Source organism: Hyla sarda, unplaced genomic scaffold (assembly GCF_029499605.1).
Source record: "Hyla sarda isolate aHylSar1 unplaced genomic scaffold, aHylSar1.hap1 scaffold_1163, whole genome shotgun sequence".
NCBI lineage: Eukaryota > Metazoa > Chordata > Amphibia > Anura > Hylidae > Hyla > Hyla sarda.
This window is the reverse complement of record NW_026607785.1, coordinates 4,632-29,120: the sequence shown is the minus strand read 5'-3', so window position 1 is coordinate 29,120 and position 24,489 is coordinate 4,632. Positions and strand designations below refer to the sequence as shown.

The following is a 24,489-nucleotide window of genomic DNA, read 5'->3' as shown; positions in this document are numbered from 1 at the left end:
GTTGTGGGGGGATCTGTAGAGGACACGGTTGTGGGGGGATCTGTAGAGGACACTGTTGTGGGGGGATCTGTAGAGGACACTGTTGTGGGGGATCTGTAGAGGACACTGTTGTGGGGGGATCTGTAGAGGACACTGTTGTGGGGGGATCTGTAGAGGACACTGTTGTGGGGGATCTGTAGAGGACACTGTTGTGGGGGGATCTGTAGAGGACACTGTTGTGGGGGGATCTGTAGAGGACACTGTTGTGGGGGGATCTGTAGAGGACACTGTTGTGGGGGGATCTGTAGAGGACACTGTTGTGGGGGGATCTGTAGAGGACACTGTTGTGGGGGATCTGTAGAGGACACTGTTGTGGGGGATCTGTAGAGGACACTGTTATGGGGGATCTGTAGAGGACACTGTTGTGGGGGATCTGTAGAGGACACTGTTGTGGGGGGATCTGTAGAGGACACTGTTGTGGGGGGATCTGTAGAGGACACGGTTGTGGGGGGATCTGTAGAGGACACGGTTGTGGGGGGATCTGTAGAGGACACGGTTGTGGGGGGATCTGTAGAGGACACTGTTGTGGGGGGATCTGTAGAGGACACTGTTGTGGGGGATCTGTAGAGGACACTGTTGTGGGGGGGATCTGTAGAGGACACTGTTGTGGGGGGATCTGTAGAGGACACTGTTGTGGGGGGATCTGTAGAGGACACTGTTGTGGGGGATCTGTAGAGGACACTGTTATGGGGAGAACGTTTGTGTTTTTATCACTCTACTGACATTTACGAGTCCACATAATAACTTACACAATAAAACTACGTTTCCCATGATGCTCCGCGGTGAGCATGCGCGGTGTATATTGTTTATGTGCCCGATCTGCTCTGTCACTCTAACGTGCTGGGATATGCGGACTCTGTGATTGGTGTCTGTGTGACATTCTACGATCGTATTGGCTGTGCGGAGTCCCGCCCCCTCTCAGCTGACGCTTCATGTTAGGTTGTACCGCGTGCAGGAGGAGGAGCGCCCACGTGTGTCCGGACAGGCCGGAGGATCGCTCTGCCGCTAACCTGTGAGTATCCCGGGACAGCCGAGAATGAGGGGTCAGAGGTCAGGCATGATCACACCACGTGATGGCCTGTAGGTTGTGTCACGTGTCCTGGTTCCTCATGGATCTGTGCGGTGTCAGTGCATGGAGGTGATGGTCACAGCTGAGGGTTCGGTACACTTGTGTCTGTGAGGTATAAATCATAGACCCTGGACTGATACAGTGTAACAAACAATGACCTGTGACCTCAGAGCATTGTCTGCACTGGATGTGACTGTAACGAATCCTCAACTGTGAGACATAGTGGGTCAGGTCCATAGAGGGGAGTCACGTGATGTGTTCCGAACCTTCTGTGACCATCTCTGGGGCCTGTACAGACCTCAATGACCACAGCTGAGGGTGTCGTTCCTGTGTGTCGGTCTGTGGGGTTGATGATCACAGCTGAGGATGTCGTTCCTGTGTGTCGGTCTGTGGGGTTGATGATCACAGCTGAGGGTGTCGTTCCTGTGTGTCGGTCTGTGGAGTTGATGATCACAGCTGAGGGTGTCGTTCCCGTGTGTCGGTCTGTGGAGTTGATGATCACAGCTGAGGGTGTCGTTCCTGTGTGTCGGTCTGTGGGGTTGATGATCACAGCTGAGGGTGTCGTTCCTGTGTGTCGGTCTGTGGAGTTGATGATCACAGCTGAGGGTGTCGTTCCAGTGTGTCGGTCTGTGGGGTTGATGATCACAGCTGAGGGTGTCGTTCCCGTGTGTCGGTCTGTGGGGTTGATGATCACAGCTGAGGGTGTCGTTCCTGTGTGTCGGTCTGTGGGGTTGATGATCACAGCTGAGGATGTCGTTCCTGTGTGTCGGTCTGTGGGGTTGATGATCACAGCTGAGGGTGTCGTTCCTGTGTGTCGGTCTGTGGGGTTGATGATCACAGCTGAGGGTGTCGTTCCTGTGTGTCGGTCTGTGGGGTTGATGATCACAGCTGAGGGTGTCGTTCCTGTGTGTCGGTCTGTGGGGTTGATGATCACAGCTGAGGGTGTCGTTCCTGTGTGTCGGTCTGTGGGGTTGATGATCACAGCTGAGGGTGTCGTTCCTGTGTGTCGGTCTGTGGGGTTGATGATCACAGCTGAGGGTGTCGTTCCTGTGTGTCGGTCTGTGGGGTTGATGATCACAGCTGAGGGTGTCGTTCCCGTGTGTCGGTCTGTGGGGTTGAGGATCACAGCTGAGGGTGTCGTTCCCGTGTGTCGGTCTGTGGAGTTGATGATCACAGCTGAGGGTGTCGTTCCCGTGTGTCGGTCTGTGGGGTTGATGATCACAGCTGAGGGTGTCGTTCCCGTGTGTCGGTCTGTGGGGTTGATGATCACAGCTGAGGTTGTCGTTCCCGTGTGTCGGTCTGTGGGGTTGATGATCACAGCTGAGGGTGTCGTTCCCGTGTGTCGGTCTGTGGGGTTGATGATCACAGCTGAGGGTGTCGTTCCCGTGTGTCGGTCTGTGGGGTTGAGGATCACAGCTGAGGGTGTCGTTCCTGTGTGTGGGTCTGTGGGGTTGATGATCACAGCTGAGGGTGTCGTTCCTGTGTGTCGGTCTGTGGGGTTGAGGATCACAGCTGAGGGTGTCGTTCCTGTGTGTCGGTCTGTGGGGTTGAGGATCACAGCTGAGGGTGTCGTTCCCGTGTGTCGGTCTGTGGGGTTGAGGATCACAGCTGAGGGTGTCGTTCCCGTGTGTCGGTCTGTGGGGTTGAGGATCACAGCTGAGGGTGTCGTTCCGGTGTGTCGGTCTGTGGGGTTGATGATCACAGCTGAGGGTGTCGTTCCTGTGTGTCGGTCTGTGGGGTTGATGATCACAGCTGAGGGTGTCGTTCCTGTGTGTCGGTCTGTGGGGTTGATGATCACAGCTGAGGGTGTCGTTCCTGTGTGTCGGTCTGTGGGGTTGATGATCACAGCTGAGGGTGTCGTTCCTGTGTGTCGGTCTGTGGGGTTGATGATCACAGCTGAGGGTGTCGTTCCTGTGTGTCGGTCTGTGGGGTTGATGATCACAGCTGAGGATGTCGTTCCTGTGTGTCGGTCTGTGGGGTTGATGATCACAGCTGAGGGTGTCGTTCCTGTGTGTCGGTCTGTGGGGTTGATGATCACAGCTGAGGGTGTCGTTCCTGTGTGTCGGTCTGTGGGGTTGATGATCACAGCTGAGGGTGTCGTTCCTGTGTGTCGGTCTGTGGGGTTGATGATCACAGCTGAGGGTGTCGTTCCCGTGTGTCGGTCTGTGGGGTTGAGGATCACAGCTGAGGGTGTCGTTCCTGTGTGTCGGTCTGTGGGGTTGATGATCACAGCTGAGGGTGTCGTTCCTGTGTGTCGGTCTGTGGAGTTGATGATCACAGCTGAGGGTGTCGTTCCTGTGTGTCGGTCTGTGGGGTTGATGATCACAGCTGAGGGTGTCGTTCCAGTGTGTCGGTCTGTGGGGTTGATGATCACAGCTGAGGGTGTCGTTCCCGTGTGTCGGTCTGTGGGGTTGATGATCACAGCTGAGGGTGTCGTTCCTGTGTGTCGGTCTGTGGGGTTGATGATCACAGCTGAGGATGTCGTTCCTGTGTGTCGGTCTGTGGGGTTGATGATCACAGCTGAGGGTGTCGTTCCTGTGTGTCGGTCTGTGGGGTTGATGATCACAGCTGAGGGTGTCGTTCCTGTGTGTCGGTCTGTGGGGTTGATGATCACAGCTGAGGGTGTCGTTCCTGTGTGTCGGTCTGTGGGGTTGATGATCACAGCTGAGGGTGTCGTTCCTGTGTGTCGGTCTGTGGGGTTGATGATCACAGCTGAGGGTGTCGTTCCTGTGTGTCGGTCTGTGGGGTTGATGATCACAGCTGAGGGTGTCGTTCCTGTGTGTCGGTCTGTGGGGTTGATGATCACAGCTGAGGGTGTCGTTCCCGTGTGTCGGTCTGTGGGGTTGAGGATCACAGCTGAGGGTGTCGTTCCCGTGTGTCGGTCTGTGGAGTTGATGATCACAGCTGAGGGTGTCGTTCCCGTGTGTCGGTCTGTGGGGTTGATGATCACAGCTGAGGGTGTCGTTCCCGTGTGTCGGTCTGTGGGGTTGATGATCACAGCTGAGGTTGTCGTTCCCGTGTGTCGGTCTGTGGGGTTGATGATCACAGCTGAGGGTGTCGTTCCCGTGTGTCGGTCTGTGGGGTTGATGATCACAGCTGAGGGTGTCGTTCCCGTGTGTCGGTCTGTGGGGTTGAGGATCACAGCTGAGGGTGTCGTTCCTGTGTGTGGGTCTGTGGGGTTGATGATCACAGCTGAGGGTGTCGTTCCTGTGTGTCGGTCTGTGGGGTTGAGGATCACAGCTGAGGGTGTCGTTCCTGTGTGTCGGTCTGTGGGGTTGAGGATCACAGCTGAGGGTGTCGTTCCCGTGTGTCGGTCTGTGGGGTTGAGGATCACAGCTGAGGGTGTCGTTCCCGTGTGTCGGTCTGTGGGGTTGAGGATCACAGCTGAGGGTGTCGTTCCCGTGTGTCGGTCTGTGGGGTTGATGATCACAGCTGAGGGTGTCGTTCCTGTGTGTCGGTCTGTGGGGTTGATGATCACAGCTGAGGGTGTCGTTCCTGTGTGTCGGTCTGTGGGGTTGATGATCACAGCTGAGGGTGTCGTTCCTGTGTGTCGGTCTGTGGGGTTGATGATCACAGCTGAGGGTGTCGTTCCTGTGTGTCGGTCTGTGGGGTTGATGATCACAGCTGAGGGTGTCGTTCCTGTGTGTCGGTCTGTGGGGTTGATGATCACAGCTGAGGGTGTCGTTCCTGTGTGTCGGTCTGTGGGGTTGATGATCACAGCTGAGGATGTCGTTCCTGTGTGTCGGTCTGTGGGGTTGATGATCACAGCTGAGGGTGTCGTTCCTGTGTGTCGGTCTGTGGGGTTGATGATCACAGCTGAGGGTGTCGTTCCTGTGTGTCGGTCTGTGGGGTTGATGATCACAGCTGAGGGTGTCGTTCCTGTGTGTCGGTCTGTGGGGTTGATGATCACAGCTGAGGGTGTCGTTCCCGTGTGTCGGTCTGTGGGGTTGAGGATCACAGCTGAGGGTGTCGTTCCCGTGTGTCGGTCTGTGGGGTTGAGGATCACAGCTGAGGGTGTCGTTCCTGTGTGTCGGTCTGTGGGGTTGATGATCACAGCTGAGGGTGTCGTTCCTGTGTGTCGGTCTGTGGGGTTGATGATCACAGCTGAGGGTGTCGTTCCTGTGTGTCGGTCTGTGGGGTTGATGATCACAGCTGAGGGTGTCGTTCCTGTGTGTCGGTCTGTGGGGTTGATGATCACAGCTGAGGGTGTCGTTCCTGTGTGTCGGTTTCCCGCGGTGACCGGTCTCTCTCCCCCCAGGTGTAGCTGCGTTGCGGTGATGGAAGGTGCGGGGGCCGGTGATGGCGGAGGATCGGGGCCGCCCAGTCCGGAGCCTGATGGAGCCGCCGCCGCCGTCCTGGAGTTTCATGAAGATGAAGAAATCATTGAGGTCCTGGAGCTGAACGAGGGCGACCCTGACCCCGGTGCGTAGCGCCCCCTGCTGGGGGCCGGGCTGAGGCCGCAGTCACATGTGGAGGGTCCGGAATCAGTGTGATCATTGGGAGCCCCCATAATCCTCAGGGAGGAGGTGACATGTGCAGGAGCCCCCCATAATCCTCAGGGAGGAGGTGACATGTGCAGGAGCCCCCTATAATCCTCAGGGAGGAGGTGACATGTGCAGGAGCCCCCCATAATCCTCAGGGCAGAGGTGACATGTACAGGAGCCCCCATAATCCTCAGGGAGGAGGTGACATGTGCAGGAGCCCCCCATAATCCTCAGGGAGGAGGTGACATGTGCAGGAGCCCCCCATAATCCTCAGGGCGGAGGTGACATGTACAGGAGCCCCCCATAATCCTCAGGGAGGAGGGGACATGTACAGGAGCCCCCCCATAATCCTCAGGGAGGAGGTGACATGTGCAGGAGCCCCCCATAATCCTCAGGGAGGAGGTGACATGTACAGGAGCCCCCCATAATCCTCAGGGAGGAGGTGACATGTACAGGAGCCCCCCATAATCCTCAGGGAGGAGGTGACATGTGCAGGAGCCCCCCATAATCCTCAGGGAGGAGGTGACATGTGCAGGAGCCCCCCATAATCCTCAGGGAGGAGGTGACGTGTGCAGTAGCCCCCCATAATCCTCAGGGCAGAGGTGACATGTACAGGAGCCCCCCATAATCCTCAGGGAGGAGGTGACGTGCAGGAGCCCCCCATAATCCTCAGGGCAGAGGTGACATGTGCAGGAGCCCCCCATAATCCTCAGGGAGGAGGTGACGTGCAGGAGCCCCCCATAATCCTCAGGGCAGAGGTGACATGTGCAGGAGCCCCCCATAATCCTCAGGGAGGAGGTGACATGTGCAGGAGCCCCCCATAATCCTCAGGGAGGAGGTGACATGTGCAGGAGCCCCCATAATCCTCAGGGAGGAGGTGACATGTGCAGGAGCCCCCCATAATCCTCAGGGAGGAGGTGACATGTGCAGGAGCCCCCCATAATCCTCAGGGAGGAGGTGACATGTACGGGAGCCCCCCATAATCCTCAGGGAGGAGGTGACATGTGCAGGAGCCCCCCATAATCCTCAGGGAGGAGGTGACATGTGCAGGAGCCCCCCATAATCCTCAGGGCGGAGGTGACGTGCAGGAGCCCCCCATAATCCTCAGGGAGGAGGTGACGTGCAGGAGCCCCCCATAATCCTCAGGGAGGAGGTGACATGTGCAGGAGCCCCCCATAATCCTCAGGGCGGAGGTGACATGTGCAGGAGCCCCCCATAATCCTCAGGGCGGAGGTGACATGTGCAGGAGCCCCCCATAATCCTCAGGGAGGAGGTGACATGTGCAGGAGCCCCCCATAATCCTCAGGGAGGAGGTGACATGTGCAGGAGCCCCCCATAATCCTCAGGGAGGAGGTGACATGCAGGAGCCCCCCACACACTGTGCACATATGACACCGCTCTCAGGATTGTGGGGGCCCCTCTTACCCCCAAATATCTCAGACCTCCGCCTGCTGTGGGTTAATGACAGTCTTCTGGGGTCCTGATGGGGGGTCTGCGATCTGTGGGGGTCCCCCGCTCCCTCTATCCTCTCTGTGCTCCGCAGATGACTTGGCCAGTGACATGGAGGACGTGGACTTCGCGGATGAACCAGAAGATGGAGAAATGGGGGACGAGGAATGGGAGACAGAAGACGAGGGCGTGGAGGAGGGGGCGGAGCCTCATGATGACAGCGAGCTGACCTACGCCAAACACACTGGTACCTGCCCAATTAACCCCTTCATAGACTCTGGTCATAATAAAATGCCCCCCCCCCCCCCAAAAAAAAAAAAAAAAAAAGAATAGGAGCACCTTCCTCTACTGCTAATACCTCTCCTTATACACCCATGAGCACCTCCCTCTACTGGTTATACCTCTCCCTATACACCCATGAGCACTTCTCTTTCTACTGCTAATAACTCTCCCTATACACCCATGAGCACTTCTCTTTCTACTGCTAATAACTCTCCCTATACACCCATGAGCACTTCTCTTTCTACTGCTAATAACTCTCCCTATACACCCATGAGCAGTTCTTTCTACTGCTAATACCTCTCCCTATACACCCACGAGCACCTCTCTCTACTGCTTATACCTCTCCCTATACACCCACGAGCACCTCTCTACTGCTTATACCTCTCCCTATACACCCATGAGCCCTTCCCTCTACTGCTAATACCTCTCCCTATACACCCATGAGTACCTCCCTTTACTGTTCATACCTCTCCCTATACACCCACGAGCACCTCTCTACTGCTAATACCTCTCCCTATACACCCATGAGCACCTCCCTCTACTGGTTATACCTCTCCCTATACACCCATGAGCACTTCTCTTTCTACTGCTAATACCTCTCCCTATACACCCATGAGCACTTCTCTTTCTACTGCTAATAACTCTCCCTATACACCCATGAGCAGTTCTTTCTACTGCTAATACCTCTCCCTATACACCCACGAGCACCTCTCTCTACTGCTTATACCTCTCCCTATACACCCACGAGCACCTCTCTACTGCTTATACCTCTCCCTATACACCCATGAGCCCTTCCCTCTACTGCTAATACCTCTCCCTATACACCCATGAGCACCTCCCTTTACTGTTCATACCTCTCCCTATACACCCACGAGCACCTCTCTACTGCTAATACCTCTCCCTATACACCCATGAGCCCTTCCCTCTACTGCTAATACCTCTCCCTATACACCCACGAGCACCTCTCTCTACTGCTTATACCTCTCCCTATACACCCACGAGCACCTCTCTACTGCTTATACCTCTCCCTATACACCCATGAGCACCTCCCTCTACTGCTAATACCTCTCCCTATACACCCATGAGCACCTCCCTTTACTGTTCATACCTCTCCCTATACACCCATGAGCACCTCCCTTTACTGTTCATACCTCTCCCTATACACCCATGAGCACCTCCCTCTACTGCTAATAACTCTCCCTATACACCCATGAGCACCTCTCTGTACTGATAATACCTCTCCCTACACACCCATGAGCACCTCCCTCTACTGCTAATACCTCTCTCTATACACACTAGAGCACCTCCCTCTACTGCTAATACCTCTCCCTATACACCCATGAGCACCTCCCTCCACTGCTAATACCTCTCCCTATACACCCTAGAGCACCTCCCTTTACTGTTCATCCCCCTCCGTATACACCCATGAGCACTTCTCTCTACAACTTATACCTCTCCCTAGACACCCATGAGCACCTTCCTCTACTGCTAATACCTCTCCTTATACACCCGTGAGCACCTCCCTCTACTGTTGATACCTCTCCCTATACACCCACGAGCACCTCTCTACTGCTTATACCTCTCCCTATACACCCATGAGCACTTCTCTTTCTACTGCTAATACCTCTCCCTATACACCCATGAGCCCTTCCCTCTACTGCTAATACCTCTCCCTATACACCCACGAGCACCTCTCTCTACTGCTTATACCTCTCCCTATATACCCATGAGCACCTCCCTCTACTGCTAATACCTCTCCCTATACACCCATGAGCACCTCCCTTTACTGTTCATACCTCTCCCTATACACCCATGAGCACCTCCCTTTACTGTTCATACCTCTCCCTATACACCCACGAGCACCTCTCTACTGCTAATACCTCTCCCTATACACCCATGAGCCCTTCCCTCTACTGCTAATACCTCTCCCTATACACCCACGAGCACCTCTCTCTACTGCTTATACCTCTCCCTATACACCCACGAGCACCTCTCTACTGCTTATACCTCTCCCTATACACCCATGAGCACCTCCCTCTACTGCTAATACCTCTCCCTATACACCCATGAGCACCTCCCTTTACTGTTCATACCTCTCCCTATACACCCATGAGCACCTCCCTTTACTGTTCATACCTCTCCCTATACACCCATGAGCACCTCCCTCTACTGCTAATAACTCTCCCTATACACCCATGAGCACCTCTCTGTACTGATAATACCTCTCCCTACACACCCATGAGCACCTCCCTCTACTGCTAATACCTCTCTCTATACACACTAGAGCACCTCCCTCTACTGCTAATACCTCTCCCTATACACCCATGAGCACCTCCCTCCACTGCTAATACCTCTCCCTATACACCCTAGAGCACCTCCCTTTACTGTTCATCCCCCTCCGTATACACCCATGAGCACTTCTCTCTACAACTTATACCTCTCCCTAGACACCCATGAGCACCTTCCTCTACTGCTAATACCTCTCCTTATACACCCGTGAGCACCTCCCTCTACTGTTGATACCTCTCCCTATACACCCACGAGCACCTCTCTACTGCTTATACCTCTCCCTATACACCCATGAGCACTTCTCTTTCTACTGCTAATACCTCTCCCTATACACCCATGAGCCCTTCCCTCTACTGCTAATACCTCTCCCTATACACCCACGAGCACCTCTCTCTACTGCTTATACCTCTCCCTATATACCCATGAGCACCTCCCTCTACTGCTAATACCTCTCCCTATACACCCATGAGCACCTCCCTTTACTGTTCATACCTCTCCCTATACACCCATGAGCACCTCCCTTTACTGTTCATACCTCTCCCTATACACCCACGAGCACCTCTCTGTACTGATAATACCTCTCCCTACACACCCATGAGCACCTCCCTCTACTGCTAATACCTCTCTCTATACACACTAGAGCACCTCCCTCTACTGCTAATACCTCTCCCTATACACCCATGAGCACCTCCCTTTACTGTTCATCCCCCTCCGTATACACCCATGAGCACTTCTCTCTACTGCTTATACCTCTCCAGGGGGGTGAAAATTTTATAAAAAACTACTTGTACACGGGACTAACATGGAGCAAAATCTACTTGTCCCTCCTGACGATCCACTTGTCCGGCCAATTTTCGCTTTTACGCTCTCGTTTTTCCCTCCTCGCCCTATAATAGCCATAACTACCTACTATAATGATACCTACCTACTATAATGATATCTACCTACTATAATGATAGCTACCTACTATAATGATACCTACCTACTATAATGATACCTACCTACTATAATGATACCTACCTACTATAATGATACCTACCTACTATAATGATACCTACCTACTATAATGATACCTACCTACTGTAATGATACCTACCTACTGTAATGATACCTACCTACTATAATGATAACTACTATAATACCTACCTACTATAATGATAACTACCTACTATAATGATACCTACCTACTATAAGGATACCTACCTACTATGACAACTACCTACTATAATGATACCTACCTACTATAATGATACCTACCTACTATAATGATACCTACCTACTATAATGAGAACTACCTACTGTAATGATACCTACCTACTATAATGACAACTACTATAATACCTACCTACTATAAGGATACCTACCTACTATAAGGATACCTACCTACTATAATGATACCTACCTACTATAATAACTACCTACTATAAGGATACCTACCTACTATGACAACTACCTACTATAATGATACCTACCTACTAAAATAGCCATAACTACCTACTATAATGATATCTACCTACTATAATGAGAACTACCTACTATAATGATAACTACCTACTATAATGATATCTACCTACTATAATGAGAACTACCTACTATAATGATAACTACCTACTATAATGATAACTACCTACTATAATGATATCTACCTACTATAATGATACCTACCTACTATAATGATACCTACTATAATGAGACCTACCTACTATAATGAGAACTACCTACTATAATGAGAACTACCTACTATAGTGAGAACTACCTACTATAATGAGAACTACCTACTATAATGAGAACTACCTACTATAATGAGACCTACCTACTATAATGAGAACTACCTACTATAATGAGAACTACCTACTATAATGAGAACTACCTACTATAATGAGAACTACCTACTATAATGAGAACTACCTACTATAATGAGAACTACCTACTATAATGAGAACTACCTACTATAATGAGAACTACCTACTATAATGAGAACTACCTACTATAATGAGAACTACCTACTATAATGAGAACTACCTACTATAATGAGAACTACCTACTATAATGAGAACTACCTACTATAATGAGAACTACCTACTATAATGAGAACTACCTACTATAATGAGAACTACCTACTATAATGAGAACTACCTACTATAATGAGAACTACCTACTATAATGATACCTACCTACTATAATGAGAACTACCTACTATAATGAGAACTACCTACTATAATGAGAACTACCTACTATAATGAGAACTACCTACTATGAAACCTACCTACTATAATGAGAACTACCTACTATAATGATATCTACCTACTATAATGATATCTACCTACTATAATGATATCTACTATAATGAGAACTACCTGCTTTAATGAGAACTACCTGCTTTAATGAGAACTACCTGCTTTAATGAGAACTACCTGCTTTAATGAGAACTACCTGCTATAATGAGAACTACCTGCTATAATGAGACCTACCTGCTAGAATGAGACCTACCTGCTAGAATGAGACCTACCTGCTAGAATGAGACCTACCTGCTAGAATGAGACCTACCTGCTAGAATGAGACCTACCTGCTAGAATGAGACCTACCTGCTAGAATGAGACCTACCTGCTAGAATAACTACCTACTATAATGATACCTACCTACTATAATGATACCTACCTACTATAATGATACCTACCTGCTATGATGATACCTACCTACTATGATGATAACTACCTACTATAATGAGATCTACCTACTATAATGAGATCTACCTACTATAATGAGATCTACCTACTATAATGAGATCTACCTATTATAATGATACCTACTATGATACCTACCTACTATAATGATAACTAACTACTATAATGATAACTAACTACTATAATGAGAACTACCTACTATAATGAGAACTACCTACTATAATGAGAACTACCTACTATAATGAGAACTACCTACTATAATGAGAACTACCTACTATAATGAGAACTACCTACTATAATGAGAACTACCTACTATAATGAGAACTACCTACTATAATGAGAACTACCTACTATAATAACTACCTACTATAAGGATACCTACCTACTATGACAACTACCTACTATAATGATAACTACCTACTATAATGATAACTACCTACTATAATGATACCTACCTACTATAATGATAACTACCTACTATAATGATAACTACCTACTATAATGATAACTACCTACTATAATGATAACTACCTACTATAATAACTACCTACTATAAGGATACCTACCTACTATAATGATAACTACCTACTATAATGATACCTACCTACTATAATGATACCTACCTACTATAATGATAACTACCTACTATAATGAGAACTACCTACTATAATGAGAACTACCTACTATAATGAGAACTACCTACTATAATGATACCTACCTACTATAATGAGAACTACCTACTATAATAACTACCTACTATAAGGATACCTACCTACTATGACAACTACCTACTATAATGATAACTACCTACTATAATGATAACTACCTACTATAATGATACCTACCTACTATAATGATACCTACCTACTATAATGATACCTACCTACTATAATGATAACTACCTACTATAATGATAACTACCTACTATAATGATACCTACCTACTATGATGATACCTACCTACTATGATGATAACTACCTACTATAATGAGATCTACCTACTATAATGAGATCTACCTACTATAATGATTCCTACCTACTATAATGAGATCTACCTATTATAATGATACCTACTATAATGATACCTACCTACTATAATGATAACTAACTACTATAATAACTACCTACTATAATGATAACTACTATAATAACTACCTACTATAATGATAACTACCTACTATAATGATACCTACCTACTATAATGATACCTACCTACTATAATGATAACTACCTACTATAATGATAACTACCTACTATAAGGATACCTACCTACTATAATGATAACTACCTACTATAATGATAACTACCTACTATAATGATAACTACCTACTATAATAACTACCTACTATAAGGATACCTACCTACTATGACAACTACCTACTATAATGATAACTACCTACTATAATGATACCTACCTACTATAATGATACCTACCTACTATAATGATACCTACCTACTATAATGATAACTACCTACTATAATGAGAACTACCTACTATAATGAGAACTACCTACTATAATGAGAACTACCTACTATAATGATACCTACCTACTATAATGAGAACTACCTACTATAATAACTACCTACTATAAGGATACCTACCTACTATGACAACTACCTACTATAATGATAACTACCTACTATAATGATAACTACCTACTATAATGATACCTACCTACTATAATGATACCTACCTACTATAATGATACCTACCTACTATAATGATAACTACCTACTATAATGATAACTACCTACTATAATGATAACTACCTACTATAATGATACCTACCTACTATGATGATACCTACCTACTATGATGATAACTACCTACTATAATGAGATCTACCTACTATAATGAGATCTACCTACTATAATGATTCCTACCTACTATAATGAGATCTACTTATTATAATGATACCTACTATAATGATACCTACCTACTATAATGATAACTAACTACTATAATAACTACCTACTATAATGATAACTACTATAATAACTACCTACTATAATGATAACTACCTACTATAATGATAACTACCTACTATAATGATACCTACCTACTATAATAACTACCTACTATAATGATACCTACCTACTATAATGATAACTACCTACTATAATGATAACTACCTACTATAAGGATACCTACCTACTATAATGATAACTACCTACTATAATGATAACTGCCTACTATAATGATACCTACCTACTATAATGAGATCTACCTATTATAATGATACCTACCTACTATAATGATAACTACCTACTATAATGAAACCTTTTAATTTTTCAATAACATATTCTCTGAACCAATATATATATATTAAGGGAAGTGAAATTGAAATAGTAAAAGATAATTTAGCAGATTTGGTGGTTTTTCTTTTCTGCGCCATTTACCTTGTGGTTGAGGTAACATGTTAGTTTTATACTTTAGGCGCCTGATTACAGCGATACCAGATTTGTATCGTTTACGTCATGTTTTACTAATTCTGAACTTTTTCTAATTTTTTAATTGCGATTTTTTTAACCCCTGTAGCTTTATTTTTTTTCCGCATACCAGGCTGTATAAGGGCAAATTTTTTGCGCCATAATCTGTTTTTTGTATCGGTACCATTTTGGTATTCATCTGACTTTTTTTAATCGCTTTTTAACTTTTTTTTCTGGGATATTATAAAAATTGCAGATCTGGTTTGATATTTTTTTACATTTACCGTACGGGATACATAATGTTATACTTTAATAGGTTGCACAATTACGCACGAAGCGATAACAAATATGTTTATTTTTATTATGTTTACATGTTTTTATATAGGAAAAGGGGGTGATTTGAACTTTTAACATGGAAGGGGTTAATGCAGCGGTCTTCAAACTGTGGCCCTCCAGATGTTGCAAAACTACAACTCCCAGCATGCCTGGACAGCCAACGGCTGTCCTGGCATGCTGGGAATTGTAGTTTTGTAACATCTGGAGGGCCACAGTTTGAAGACCACTGGGTTAATGTGTCTTTCAAACTTTTATTAAAACTTTTTTATTTATTTATTTTTACACTTTATTAGACTTACAGGAGGAATCATTGGATTCCTCAGACAGATGAATAGATTCTATTGAACTCCATTGATCTGTGTGCTCTGTGATCCATTGATAGTCTGGTCCAGCCAGGATCTATCAATGACAGAGCCGGGACAGGAGGAAGCAGAGGTAAGTCCTCCGGCTACCTCCATAGTGGATCGCCCCCCTGCTGGGAGTTGTAGTTTTGCAACAGCTGGAGCCCCACCTGATAAAGAGATAGGGGTTCCCAATTGGTGTACAGGCCCCCAGATATACATGATCACCCAGGTAGGGTTCCTATTTAAACAATTATACCCCCTTACAAAAATATCTCTATGGACGTTTTACACTTACTGCTGCCTGTAAAGATCGCAGGACCTTGCTTTCGGGCCGGGGGGGATGCGCGGGCCTGGGGGGGGTGCGCGATGCGCGGGCCGGGGGGGGTGCGCGGGTCGGGGGGATCCACGATGCGCGGGCCGGGGGGGGGGGGTTCCATGATGCGCGGGCCGGGGGGGGGGGGGTTCCACGATGCGCGGGCCTGGGGGGATCCACGATGCGCGGGCCTGGGGGGATGCACGATGCGCGCATCAGATGACGTCATCCCAGGTGCCGCACGGGACGTCAGCGTCACGCCGCTGCCTATGCGTCCCGGCGTCCTGCGCTTCCTATGACGTCACGAATAGTGCGCACCGCTTCAGGAAGGAGGCCGCAGGTACAATACAAATGCTGCGCACATTTTTCTATTTCTTCCGGCATTTAGAGCTGCTTGCCCGAAGCCGGGCTAAATGCCGGAAGAATCCACCTGCCCAGCGCCCAAAACTGCATGTCCCGGGCGTCGGGCGATATAATTTCCACATCCCTGCTCTCCCTATACATCCATGAGCAGTTCTTTCTACTGCTTATACCACTCACGATACACCCATGAGCACTTCTCTCTACAACTTATACCTCTCCCTATACACCCATGAGCACTTCTCTCTACAACTTATACCTCTCCCTATACACCCATGAGCACTTCTCTCCACTGCTTATACCTCTCCCTATACACCCATGAGCATTTACCTCTACTGCTAATACCTCTCCCTATACACCCATGATCACGTCCCTCTTTCTACTGCTTATACCTCTCCCTATACACCCATGAGCATTTACCTCTACTGCTAATACCTCTCCCTATACACCCATGATCACGTCCCTCTTTCTACTGCTAATACCTCTCCCTATACACCCATGAGCATTGTAGTGAGGCTGCTGCGGGCGGTCAGGGGTTGTGCCTGCGGGTCCTGCATGTCCTGCACCACTGCAGCCTCCCATCAGTATACTGCACCAGAGAAGGGTGTGCCGCAAGATACCTGTCCCATGTCCTGTCCGCACTGCCCAAGCTGATGCCAGGCTCCCTGGTCATGGCGCGCGCCCGGCATCGTAACTGACTGGTGAGCACCCTTATATTGTGCCCCTCTTCAATAAGGAGTGTGTACTTACCTCATTCTGTCCCATCGCCAGCACCTACCAGAGGTGAGCAGGTGCATTAACCCCTTAAGGAAACCGCCAGCTATATTTTTGCACAATCTGCGGTGGAACAAAAAATATATTATTTGTGGGGAAATTGAAAAGAAATTTAGTGGGTTTTGTTTTCACGCTGTGCACTTTACTATTAAAGGTCAATACGATTAGAACAATCGCCATGGTTACACGCTTTTCTATTACTGCGTTACTTTAGAAAAACATAAAATTCTTATTATCTTTACAAACCTCCTCTGACCCTACAACTTTTATTATTCTGTATATGGGGCGTTGTGATCTGTTGTCGGCTCCTCCTCTATCATTGGGGCAGTCGGCTCCTCCTCTATCATTGGGGTAGTCGGCTCCTCCTCCCTCTCATTGGGGCAGTCGGCTCCTCCTCCCTCTATCATTGGGGCAGTCGGCTCCTCCTCCCTCTATCATTGGGGCAGTCGGCTCCTCCTCCCTCTATCATTGGGGCAGTCGGCTCCTCCTCCTCTATCATTGGGGCAGTCGGCTCCTCCTCCCTCTATCATTGGGGCAGTCGGCTCCTCCTCTATCATTGGGGCAGTCGGCTCCTCCTCCCTCTATCATTGGGGCAGTCGGCTCCTCCTCCCTCTATCATTGGGGCAGTCGGCTCCTCCTCCCTCTATCATTGGGGCAGTCGGCTCCTCCTCCCTCTATCATTGGGGCAGTCGGCTCCTCCTCCCTCTATCATTGGGGCAGTCGGCTCCTCCTCCCTCTATCATTGGGGCAGTCGGCTCCTCCTCCCTCTATCATTGGGGCAGTCGGCTCCTCCTCCCTCTATCATTGGGGCAGTCGGCTCCTCCTCCCTCTATCATTGGGGCAGTCGGCTCCTCCTCCCTCTATCATTGGGGCAGTTGGCTCCTCCTCCCTCTATCATTGGGGCAGTCGGCTCGTCCTCTATCATTGGGGTAGTCGGCTCCTCCTCCCTCTATCATTGGGGTAGTCGGCTCCTCCTCCCTCTATCATTGGGGTGGTCGGCTCCTCCTCCCTCTATCATTGGGGCGGTCGGCTCCTCCTCCCTCTATCATTGGGGCGGTCGGCTCCTCCTCTATCATTGGGGCGGTCGGCTCTTCCTCTATCATTGGGGCGGTCGGCTCTTCCTCTATCATTGGGGCGGTCGGCTCTTCCTCTATCATTGGGGCGGTCGGCTCTTCCTCTATCATTGGGGCGGTCGGCTCTTCCTCTATCATTGGGGCGGTCGGCTCTTCCTCTATCATTGGGGCGGTCGGCTCTTCCTCTATCATTGGGGCGGTCGGCTCTTCCTCTATCATTGGGGCGGTCGGCTCTTCCTCTATCATTGGGGCGGTCGGCTCCTCCTCCCTCTATCATTGGGGCGGTCGGCTCGTCCTCTATCATTGGGGCAGTCACAGGGGCGTACCTAGAGCATTTGGAACCCGGGGCGGACCCTTTGTTTGGCACCCCCCCCCCCCCCCACACACACACACGCACCACCCCTTAATTACAACCCCTCCCTCCCCTTCCCCCAGGGGTGGACTGACAACACTCGGGGGCCCCCGGACCAAAAAAAAGGCAAGGGCGCCTGCTAGGCTCTGCAGCTCGTCCATCTTCTGCCACGCTCCTATTCCACCCAAATCCCACACACAATAAACTAAAATGTATATATGTACGAAACACTTTAACGTAGGTAAATTTCCATGACCAATAATACTGGTATACAAGGAGTAAGTATATACCACCACACAATAACTGTATAATACCGCCATACTGTACTGAATAAAACCACTATATACAGACCACTATACTATAAAGAATCTGTATACAATATAAGTGATTATATACAGGACCATATGGCGGTAGATATCAGCTGTACACAGGATGTGTATACCATATAAGTGATTATATACAGGACCATATGGCGGTAGATATCAGCTGTACACAGGATGTGTATACCATATAAGTGATTACAGTTACATTTTGGGACTCACAATTACGTCTTTTCTGATCAGCGGCGTCCTCTTTCCTTTTCTTCTCCGTCCGGATAAGACCGCCATGTGTCTTGCACAGTAAAAGGGCAGGTAGGTAGGTAGCCCGATAACCCCCTCTTTCCCATAGGTATATGCAGAGTTACACCCCCCCTCTCTTTCCCATAGGTATATGCAGAGCTACGCTACACCCCCCCCTCTTTCCCATAGGTATATGCAGTGTTACACCCCCCCCCCTTTCCCATAGGTCTATGCAGAGCTAACCCCCCCCCCCCCTTTCCCATAGGTATATGCAGTGTTACACCCCCCCCCCCTTTCCCATAGGTCTATGCAGAGCTAACCCCCCCCCCCCCCCTTTCCCATAGGTATATCGGTTCATACCGAATACCAAATTTTTTGGGCTCCACGATATGAATTTTCCCCCATACCGCAATACCGGTTGGGCCCCTCCCCCTCGGGAATGTATTATCAGCCTAGCACAGCGCTGTCCCAACATTGGGGAACTAATCCTAAGTTACCCGCCAGCACTGTTCTGCTCCCCCCAATTAATGATCAGCCCAGCTGGGTACTACTCACATATGTCAAGCACTGCCCTCCTCCTCTTTGTTGGGGGCCGGCGGGCGCTGGAACTCTATACTGTACGCCAGTGGTCTCCAACCTGCGGACCTCCAGATGTTGCAAAACTACAACTCCCAGCATGCCCGGACAGCCATTGGCTGGGAGTTGTAGTTTTGCAACAGCTGTAGGTCCGCAGGTTTGAGACCACTGCTGTACGCTGTATCCCTATGCCCGGGCTGCAAAAGATACAGAAAATAAACTTTTAACTCACCCATGTCGGCCGCACGCTGGGGACGGGAACGCCGGACAGCCGTCAGCCTATCACCGGCCAGAGCGATGCCCCGCCCTGGCCAGTGATAGGCTGAGCCCACTGTCATGTATGAAGCCGGCTTCTTACATGACAGTGGGCTCAGCCTATCACTGGCAGGGGCATCGCTCTGGCGTTCCCGTCCCCAGCGTGCGGCCGACATGGGTGAGTTAAAAGTTTATTTTCTGTATCTTTTGCAGCCCGGGCATAGGGATACAGCGTACAGCAGTGGTCTCAAACCTGCGGACCTACAGCTGTTGCAAAACTACAACTCCCAGCCAATGGCTGTCCGGGCATGCTGGGAGTTGTAGTTTTGCAACATCTGGAGGTCCGCAGGTTGGAGACCACTGGCGTACAGTGAGTTCCATTGCCGGCAGCCCCCAACAAAGAGGAGGAGGGCAGTGCTTGACATATGTAAGTAGTACCCAGCTGGGCTGATCATTAATTGGGGGGAGCAGAACAGTGCTGGCGGGTCACGTGATTTTGGGGGGGGGGGGGGGGGGAAGCCCAACACTGCGCGCGGGTCACATGATAGGGGCGGGGTGGGGGGGCTTTCAGAACAGCGCTGGCGGGTCACATGATCTCGGGGGGGAATACCGTGGAACCGCCGTTAGTTAAAAAAAATACAGTGATACACATATATGGTCATACCGCCCAGCCCTAGGTATATGCAGAGCACCCCCCTTCCCTATAGGTATATGCAGAGCACCCCCCCTCCCCCTTCCCTATAGGTAAATGCAGAGCACCCCCTCCCTCTCCTCTATAGGTAAGTGCAGAGCACCCCCCTCTCCCCTATAGGTAAATGCAGAGCACCCCCCTTCCCTATAGGTAAATGCAGAGCACCCCCCCTCTCCCCTATAGGTAAATGCAGAGCACTCCCCCCTTCCCTATAGGTAAATGCAGAGCACCCCCCTCTCCCCCCCCTTCCCTATAGGTAAATGCAGAGCACCCCCCTCCCCCCCCATCCTTCCCTATAAATGCAGAACACCCCCCTCTCCCCTATAGGTAAATGCAGAGCACCCCCCTCCCCCTTCCCTATAGGTAAATGCAGAGCACCCCCTTTCCCTATAGGTAAATTCAGAGCACCCCCCCTCCCTCTCCCCCCCCCCTTCCCTATAGGTAAATGCAGAGCACCCCCCCTTCTCCCGCCCTTCCCTATAGGTAAATGCAGAGCAACCCCCCTTCTCCCCCCCTTCCCTATAGGTAAATGCAGAGCACCCCCCCTCTCCCCCCTTCCCTATAGGTAAATTCAGAGCACCCCTCCCTCTCCCCTATAGGTAAATTCAGAGCACCCCCCTCCCTCTCCCCCCCTTCCCTATAGATAAATGCAGAGCACCCCCCTCCCTCTCCCCCCCTTCCCTATAGATAAATGCAGAGCACCCCCCCTCTCCCCCCCCCTTCCCTATAGGTTAATGCAGAGCAACCCCCCTTCTCCCCCCCCCTTCCCTATAGGTAAATGCAGAGCACCCCCCTCTCCCCCCCCTTCCCTATAGGTAAATGCAGAGCACCCCCCCTCTCCCCTATAGGTAAATTCAGAGCACCCCCCTCCCTCCCCCCCCCTTCCCTATAGGTAAATGCAGAGCACCCCCCCTCTCCCCCCCTTCCCTATAGGTAAATGCAGAGCACCCCCCCTCTCCCCCCCCCTTCCCTATAGGTAAATGCAAAGCACCCCCCCTCTCTCCCCCTTCCCTATAGGTAAATGCAGAGCACCCCCCCTCTCCCCCCTTCCCTATAGGTAAATGCAGAGCACCCCTCCCCCCCTTCCCTATAGGTAAATGCAGAGCACCCCCCCTCTCCCCCTTCCCTATAGGTAAATGCAGATCACCCCCCTTCCCTATAGGTAAATGCAGAACACCCCCCTTCCCTATAGGTAAATGCAGAGCACCCCCCCCCTCTCCCCTATAGGTAAATGCAGAGCAAAAAAAAAAAAAAGATGCTCACCTGATTTCCCACGCAGCGATCTCCTCAGCAGCAGGGCCCGCGTCTTATCCCCTCCACCATACAGGCGCCGGATGAGTGACGTCACCGGCGCCTGTACTGCGTGCTGCGTTGGGGCGGAGGTCACGTCTCCTCTGTGTAGCTGCAGATGCGGCTCACACAGAGGAGACACCTTCTCCTGTATCTGCGTGTATCGCGCATACAGGAGAAGGCACCGCTGTCTGCTGGGGATCTGGGACGAGTGTCCCGGACCTCAGCAGCGGCGGCGGGTCAGTCCGTCCCTGGCACCCCCCTTGAGAGTGGTACCCGGGGCGGGCCGCACCCCCCGCCCCCCCTTGGTATGCCACTGGGCAGTCGGCTCCTCCTCCCTCTATCATTGGGGCAGTCGGCTCGTCCTCTATCATTGGGGCAGTCGGCTCGTCCTCTATCATTGGGGCGGTCGGCTCGTCCTCTATCATTGGGGCAGTCGGCTCGTCCTCTATCATTGATGCAGTCGGCTCGTCCTCTATCATTGGGGCGGTCGGCTCGTCCTCTATCATTGATGCAGTCGGCTCGTCCTCTATCATTGAGGCGGTCGGCTCGTCCTCTATCATTGAGGCGGTCGGCTCGTCCTCTATCATTGAGGCGGTCGGCTCGTCCTCTATCATTGGGGCAGTCGGCTCGTCCTCTGTCATTGATGCAGTCGGCTCGTCCTCTGTCATTGATGCAGTCGGCTCGTCCTCTGTCATTGATGCAGTCGGCTCGTCCTCTGTCATTGATGCAGTCAGCTCGTCCTCTGTCATTGATGCAGTCGGCTCGTCCTCTGTCATTGATGCAGTCGGCTCGTCCTCTGTCATTGATGCAGTCGGCTCGTCCTCTGTCATTGATGCAGTCAGCTCGTCCTCTGTCATTGATGCAGTCGGCTCGTCCTCTATCATTGGGGCAGTCGGCTCGTCCTCTGTCATTGATGCAGTCAGCTCGTCCTCTGTCATTGATGCAGTCGGCTCGTCCTCTGTCATTGATGCAGTCGGCTCGTCCTCTGTCATTGATGCAGTCAGCTCGTCCTCTGTCATTGATGCAGTCGGCTCGTCCTCTATCATTGGGGCAGTCGGCTCGTCCTCTGTCATTGATGCAGTCAGCTCGTCCTCTGTCATTGATGCAGTCGGCTCGTCCTCTATCATTGATGCAGTCGGCTCGTCCTCTGTCATTGATGCAGTCGGCTCGTCCTCTATCATTGGGGCAGTCGGCTCGTCCTCTATCATTGATGCAGTCGGCTCGTCCTCTGTCATTGATGCAGTCGGCTCGTCCTCTATCATTGGGGCAGTTGGCTCGTCCCCTATCATTGGCACAGTCGGCTCGTCCTCTATCATTGGGGCAGTCGGCTCGTCCTCTATCATTGGGGCAGTCGGCTCGTCCTCTGTCATTGATGCAGTCGGCTCGTCCTCTATCATTGGGGCAGTCGGCTCGTCCTCTGTCATTGATGCAGTCGGCTCGTCCTCTGTCATTGATGCAGTCGGCTCGTCCTCTGTCATTGATGCAGTCGGCTCGTCCTCTGTCATTGATGCAGTCGGCTCGTCCTCTGTCATTGATGCAGTCGGCTCGTCCTCTGTCATTGATGCAGTCGGCTCGTCCTCTGTCATTGATGCAGTCGGCTCGTCCTCTGTCATTGATGCAGTCGGCTCCTCCTCTATCATTGATGTTATAGAGATCAGGAACAACCTTCGTTCCTTTGTTGTTATTCCCCTTATGTACCTCCTCCTCTTTCCCCTCTCCCCCATATACCTCTCCCCCCCTCCTCCTCTTTCCCATATCCCTCCTCCTCCTCCTCCTTTTTTTTTCCCCCTATCCCTTCTCCTCCTTACCCCTATCCCTCCTCCTCCCTCCACTTTTCCCTATCCCTCCTCATCCTCCTCCTCACTTTTCCCTATGTCTCCTCCCTCCCCTATCCCCCCTCCTCCTCCTCTTTCCCATATTCCTCCTCCTCCTCTTTCCCATATCCCTCCTCCTCCTCCTCCTCCTCCTTTTTTTTCCCCCCTATCCCTTCTCCTCCTTACCCCTATCCCTCCTCCTCCCTCCACTTTTCCCTATCCCTCCTCATCCTCCTCCTCACTTTTCCCTATGTCTCCTCCCTCCCCTATCCCTCCTCCTCCTCCTCTTTCCCATATTCCTCCTCCTCCTCCTCTTTCCCATATCCCTCCTCCTCCTCCTCCTCCTCCTCCTCCTCCTCCTCTTTCCCATATCCTCCCTCCTCCTCCTCCTCTTTCCCATATCCCCCCTCCTCCTCCTCCTTTCCCATATCCCTCCTCCTCCTACCTCCACTTTTCCCTATCCCTCCTCATCCTCCTCCTCACTTTTCCCTATGTCTCCTCCCTCCCCTATCCCTCCTCCTCCTCCTCTTTCCCATATTCCTCCTCCTCCTCCTTCTCTTTCCCATATCCCTCCTCCTCCTCCTCCTCTTTCCCATATCCCCTCTCCTCCTCCTTTCCCATATCCCTCCTCCTCCTCCCCATATCCCTCCTCCTCCTTATACTCCACTTCCTCCCTTCTCAGCCTCCGTATTCTGCGTCAGCCTTGACCCCAAGGAGAGCAGTCTGGCCGTGACTGGAGGAGAAGACGACAAGGCGTGTGTGTGGAGGATCAGTGATGGAGAGACCCTGTTCGAGTGCAAGGGTGAGAATCCAATCCACCATACTAATCTGTAACATTACACCGCCATCTCCTGTACCCTGATCTTTACATCACCCACTACAGGTCATAAGGACTCCGTCACCTGTGCAGTCTTCAGTTATGACTCCACCATGGTGGCCACAGGAGACATGAGCGGCCTCATTAAGGTGTGGAGAGTGGAGGACGCCCAGGAGGTCTGGTCATTTGAAGTGGCGGATCTAGAG

The 24,489-nt window shown here is 50.4% G+C and overlaps 1 protein-coding gene across 3 annotated transcripts; it reads left to right on the top strand.

Moving 5' to 3' along the window:
* Positions 1 to 650: 650 nt before the first annotated feature.
* On the top strand, positions 651 to 24,489 carry AAMP (angio associated migratory cell protein; the record flags this gene model as incomplete). Of its 3 annotated transcripts, none has more annotated exon segments than XM_056551701.1 (5): positions 651 to 1,051; positions 5,367 to 5,530; positions 7,136 to 7,288; positions 24,149 to 24,268; positions 24,350 to 24,489. In XM_056551701.1, coding segments are annotated over 5 exon segments (657 nt in total), but the record flags the coding sequence as incomplete, so codon positions are not given.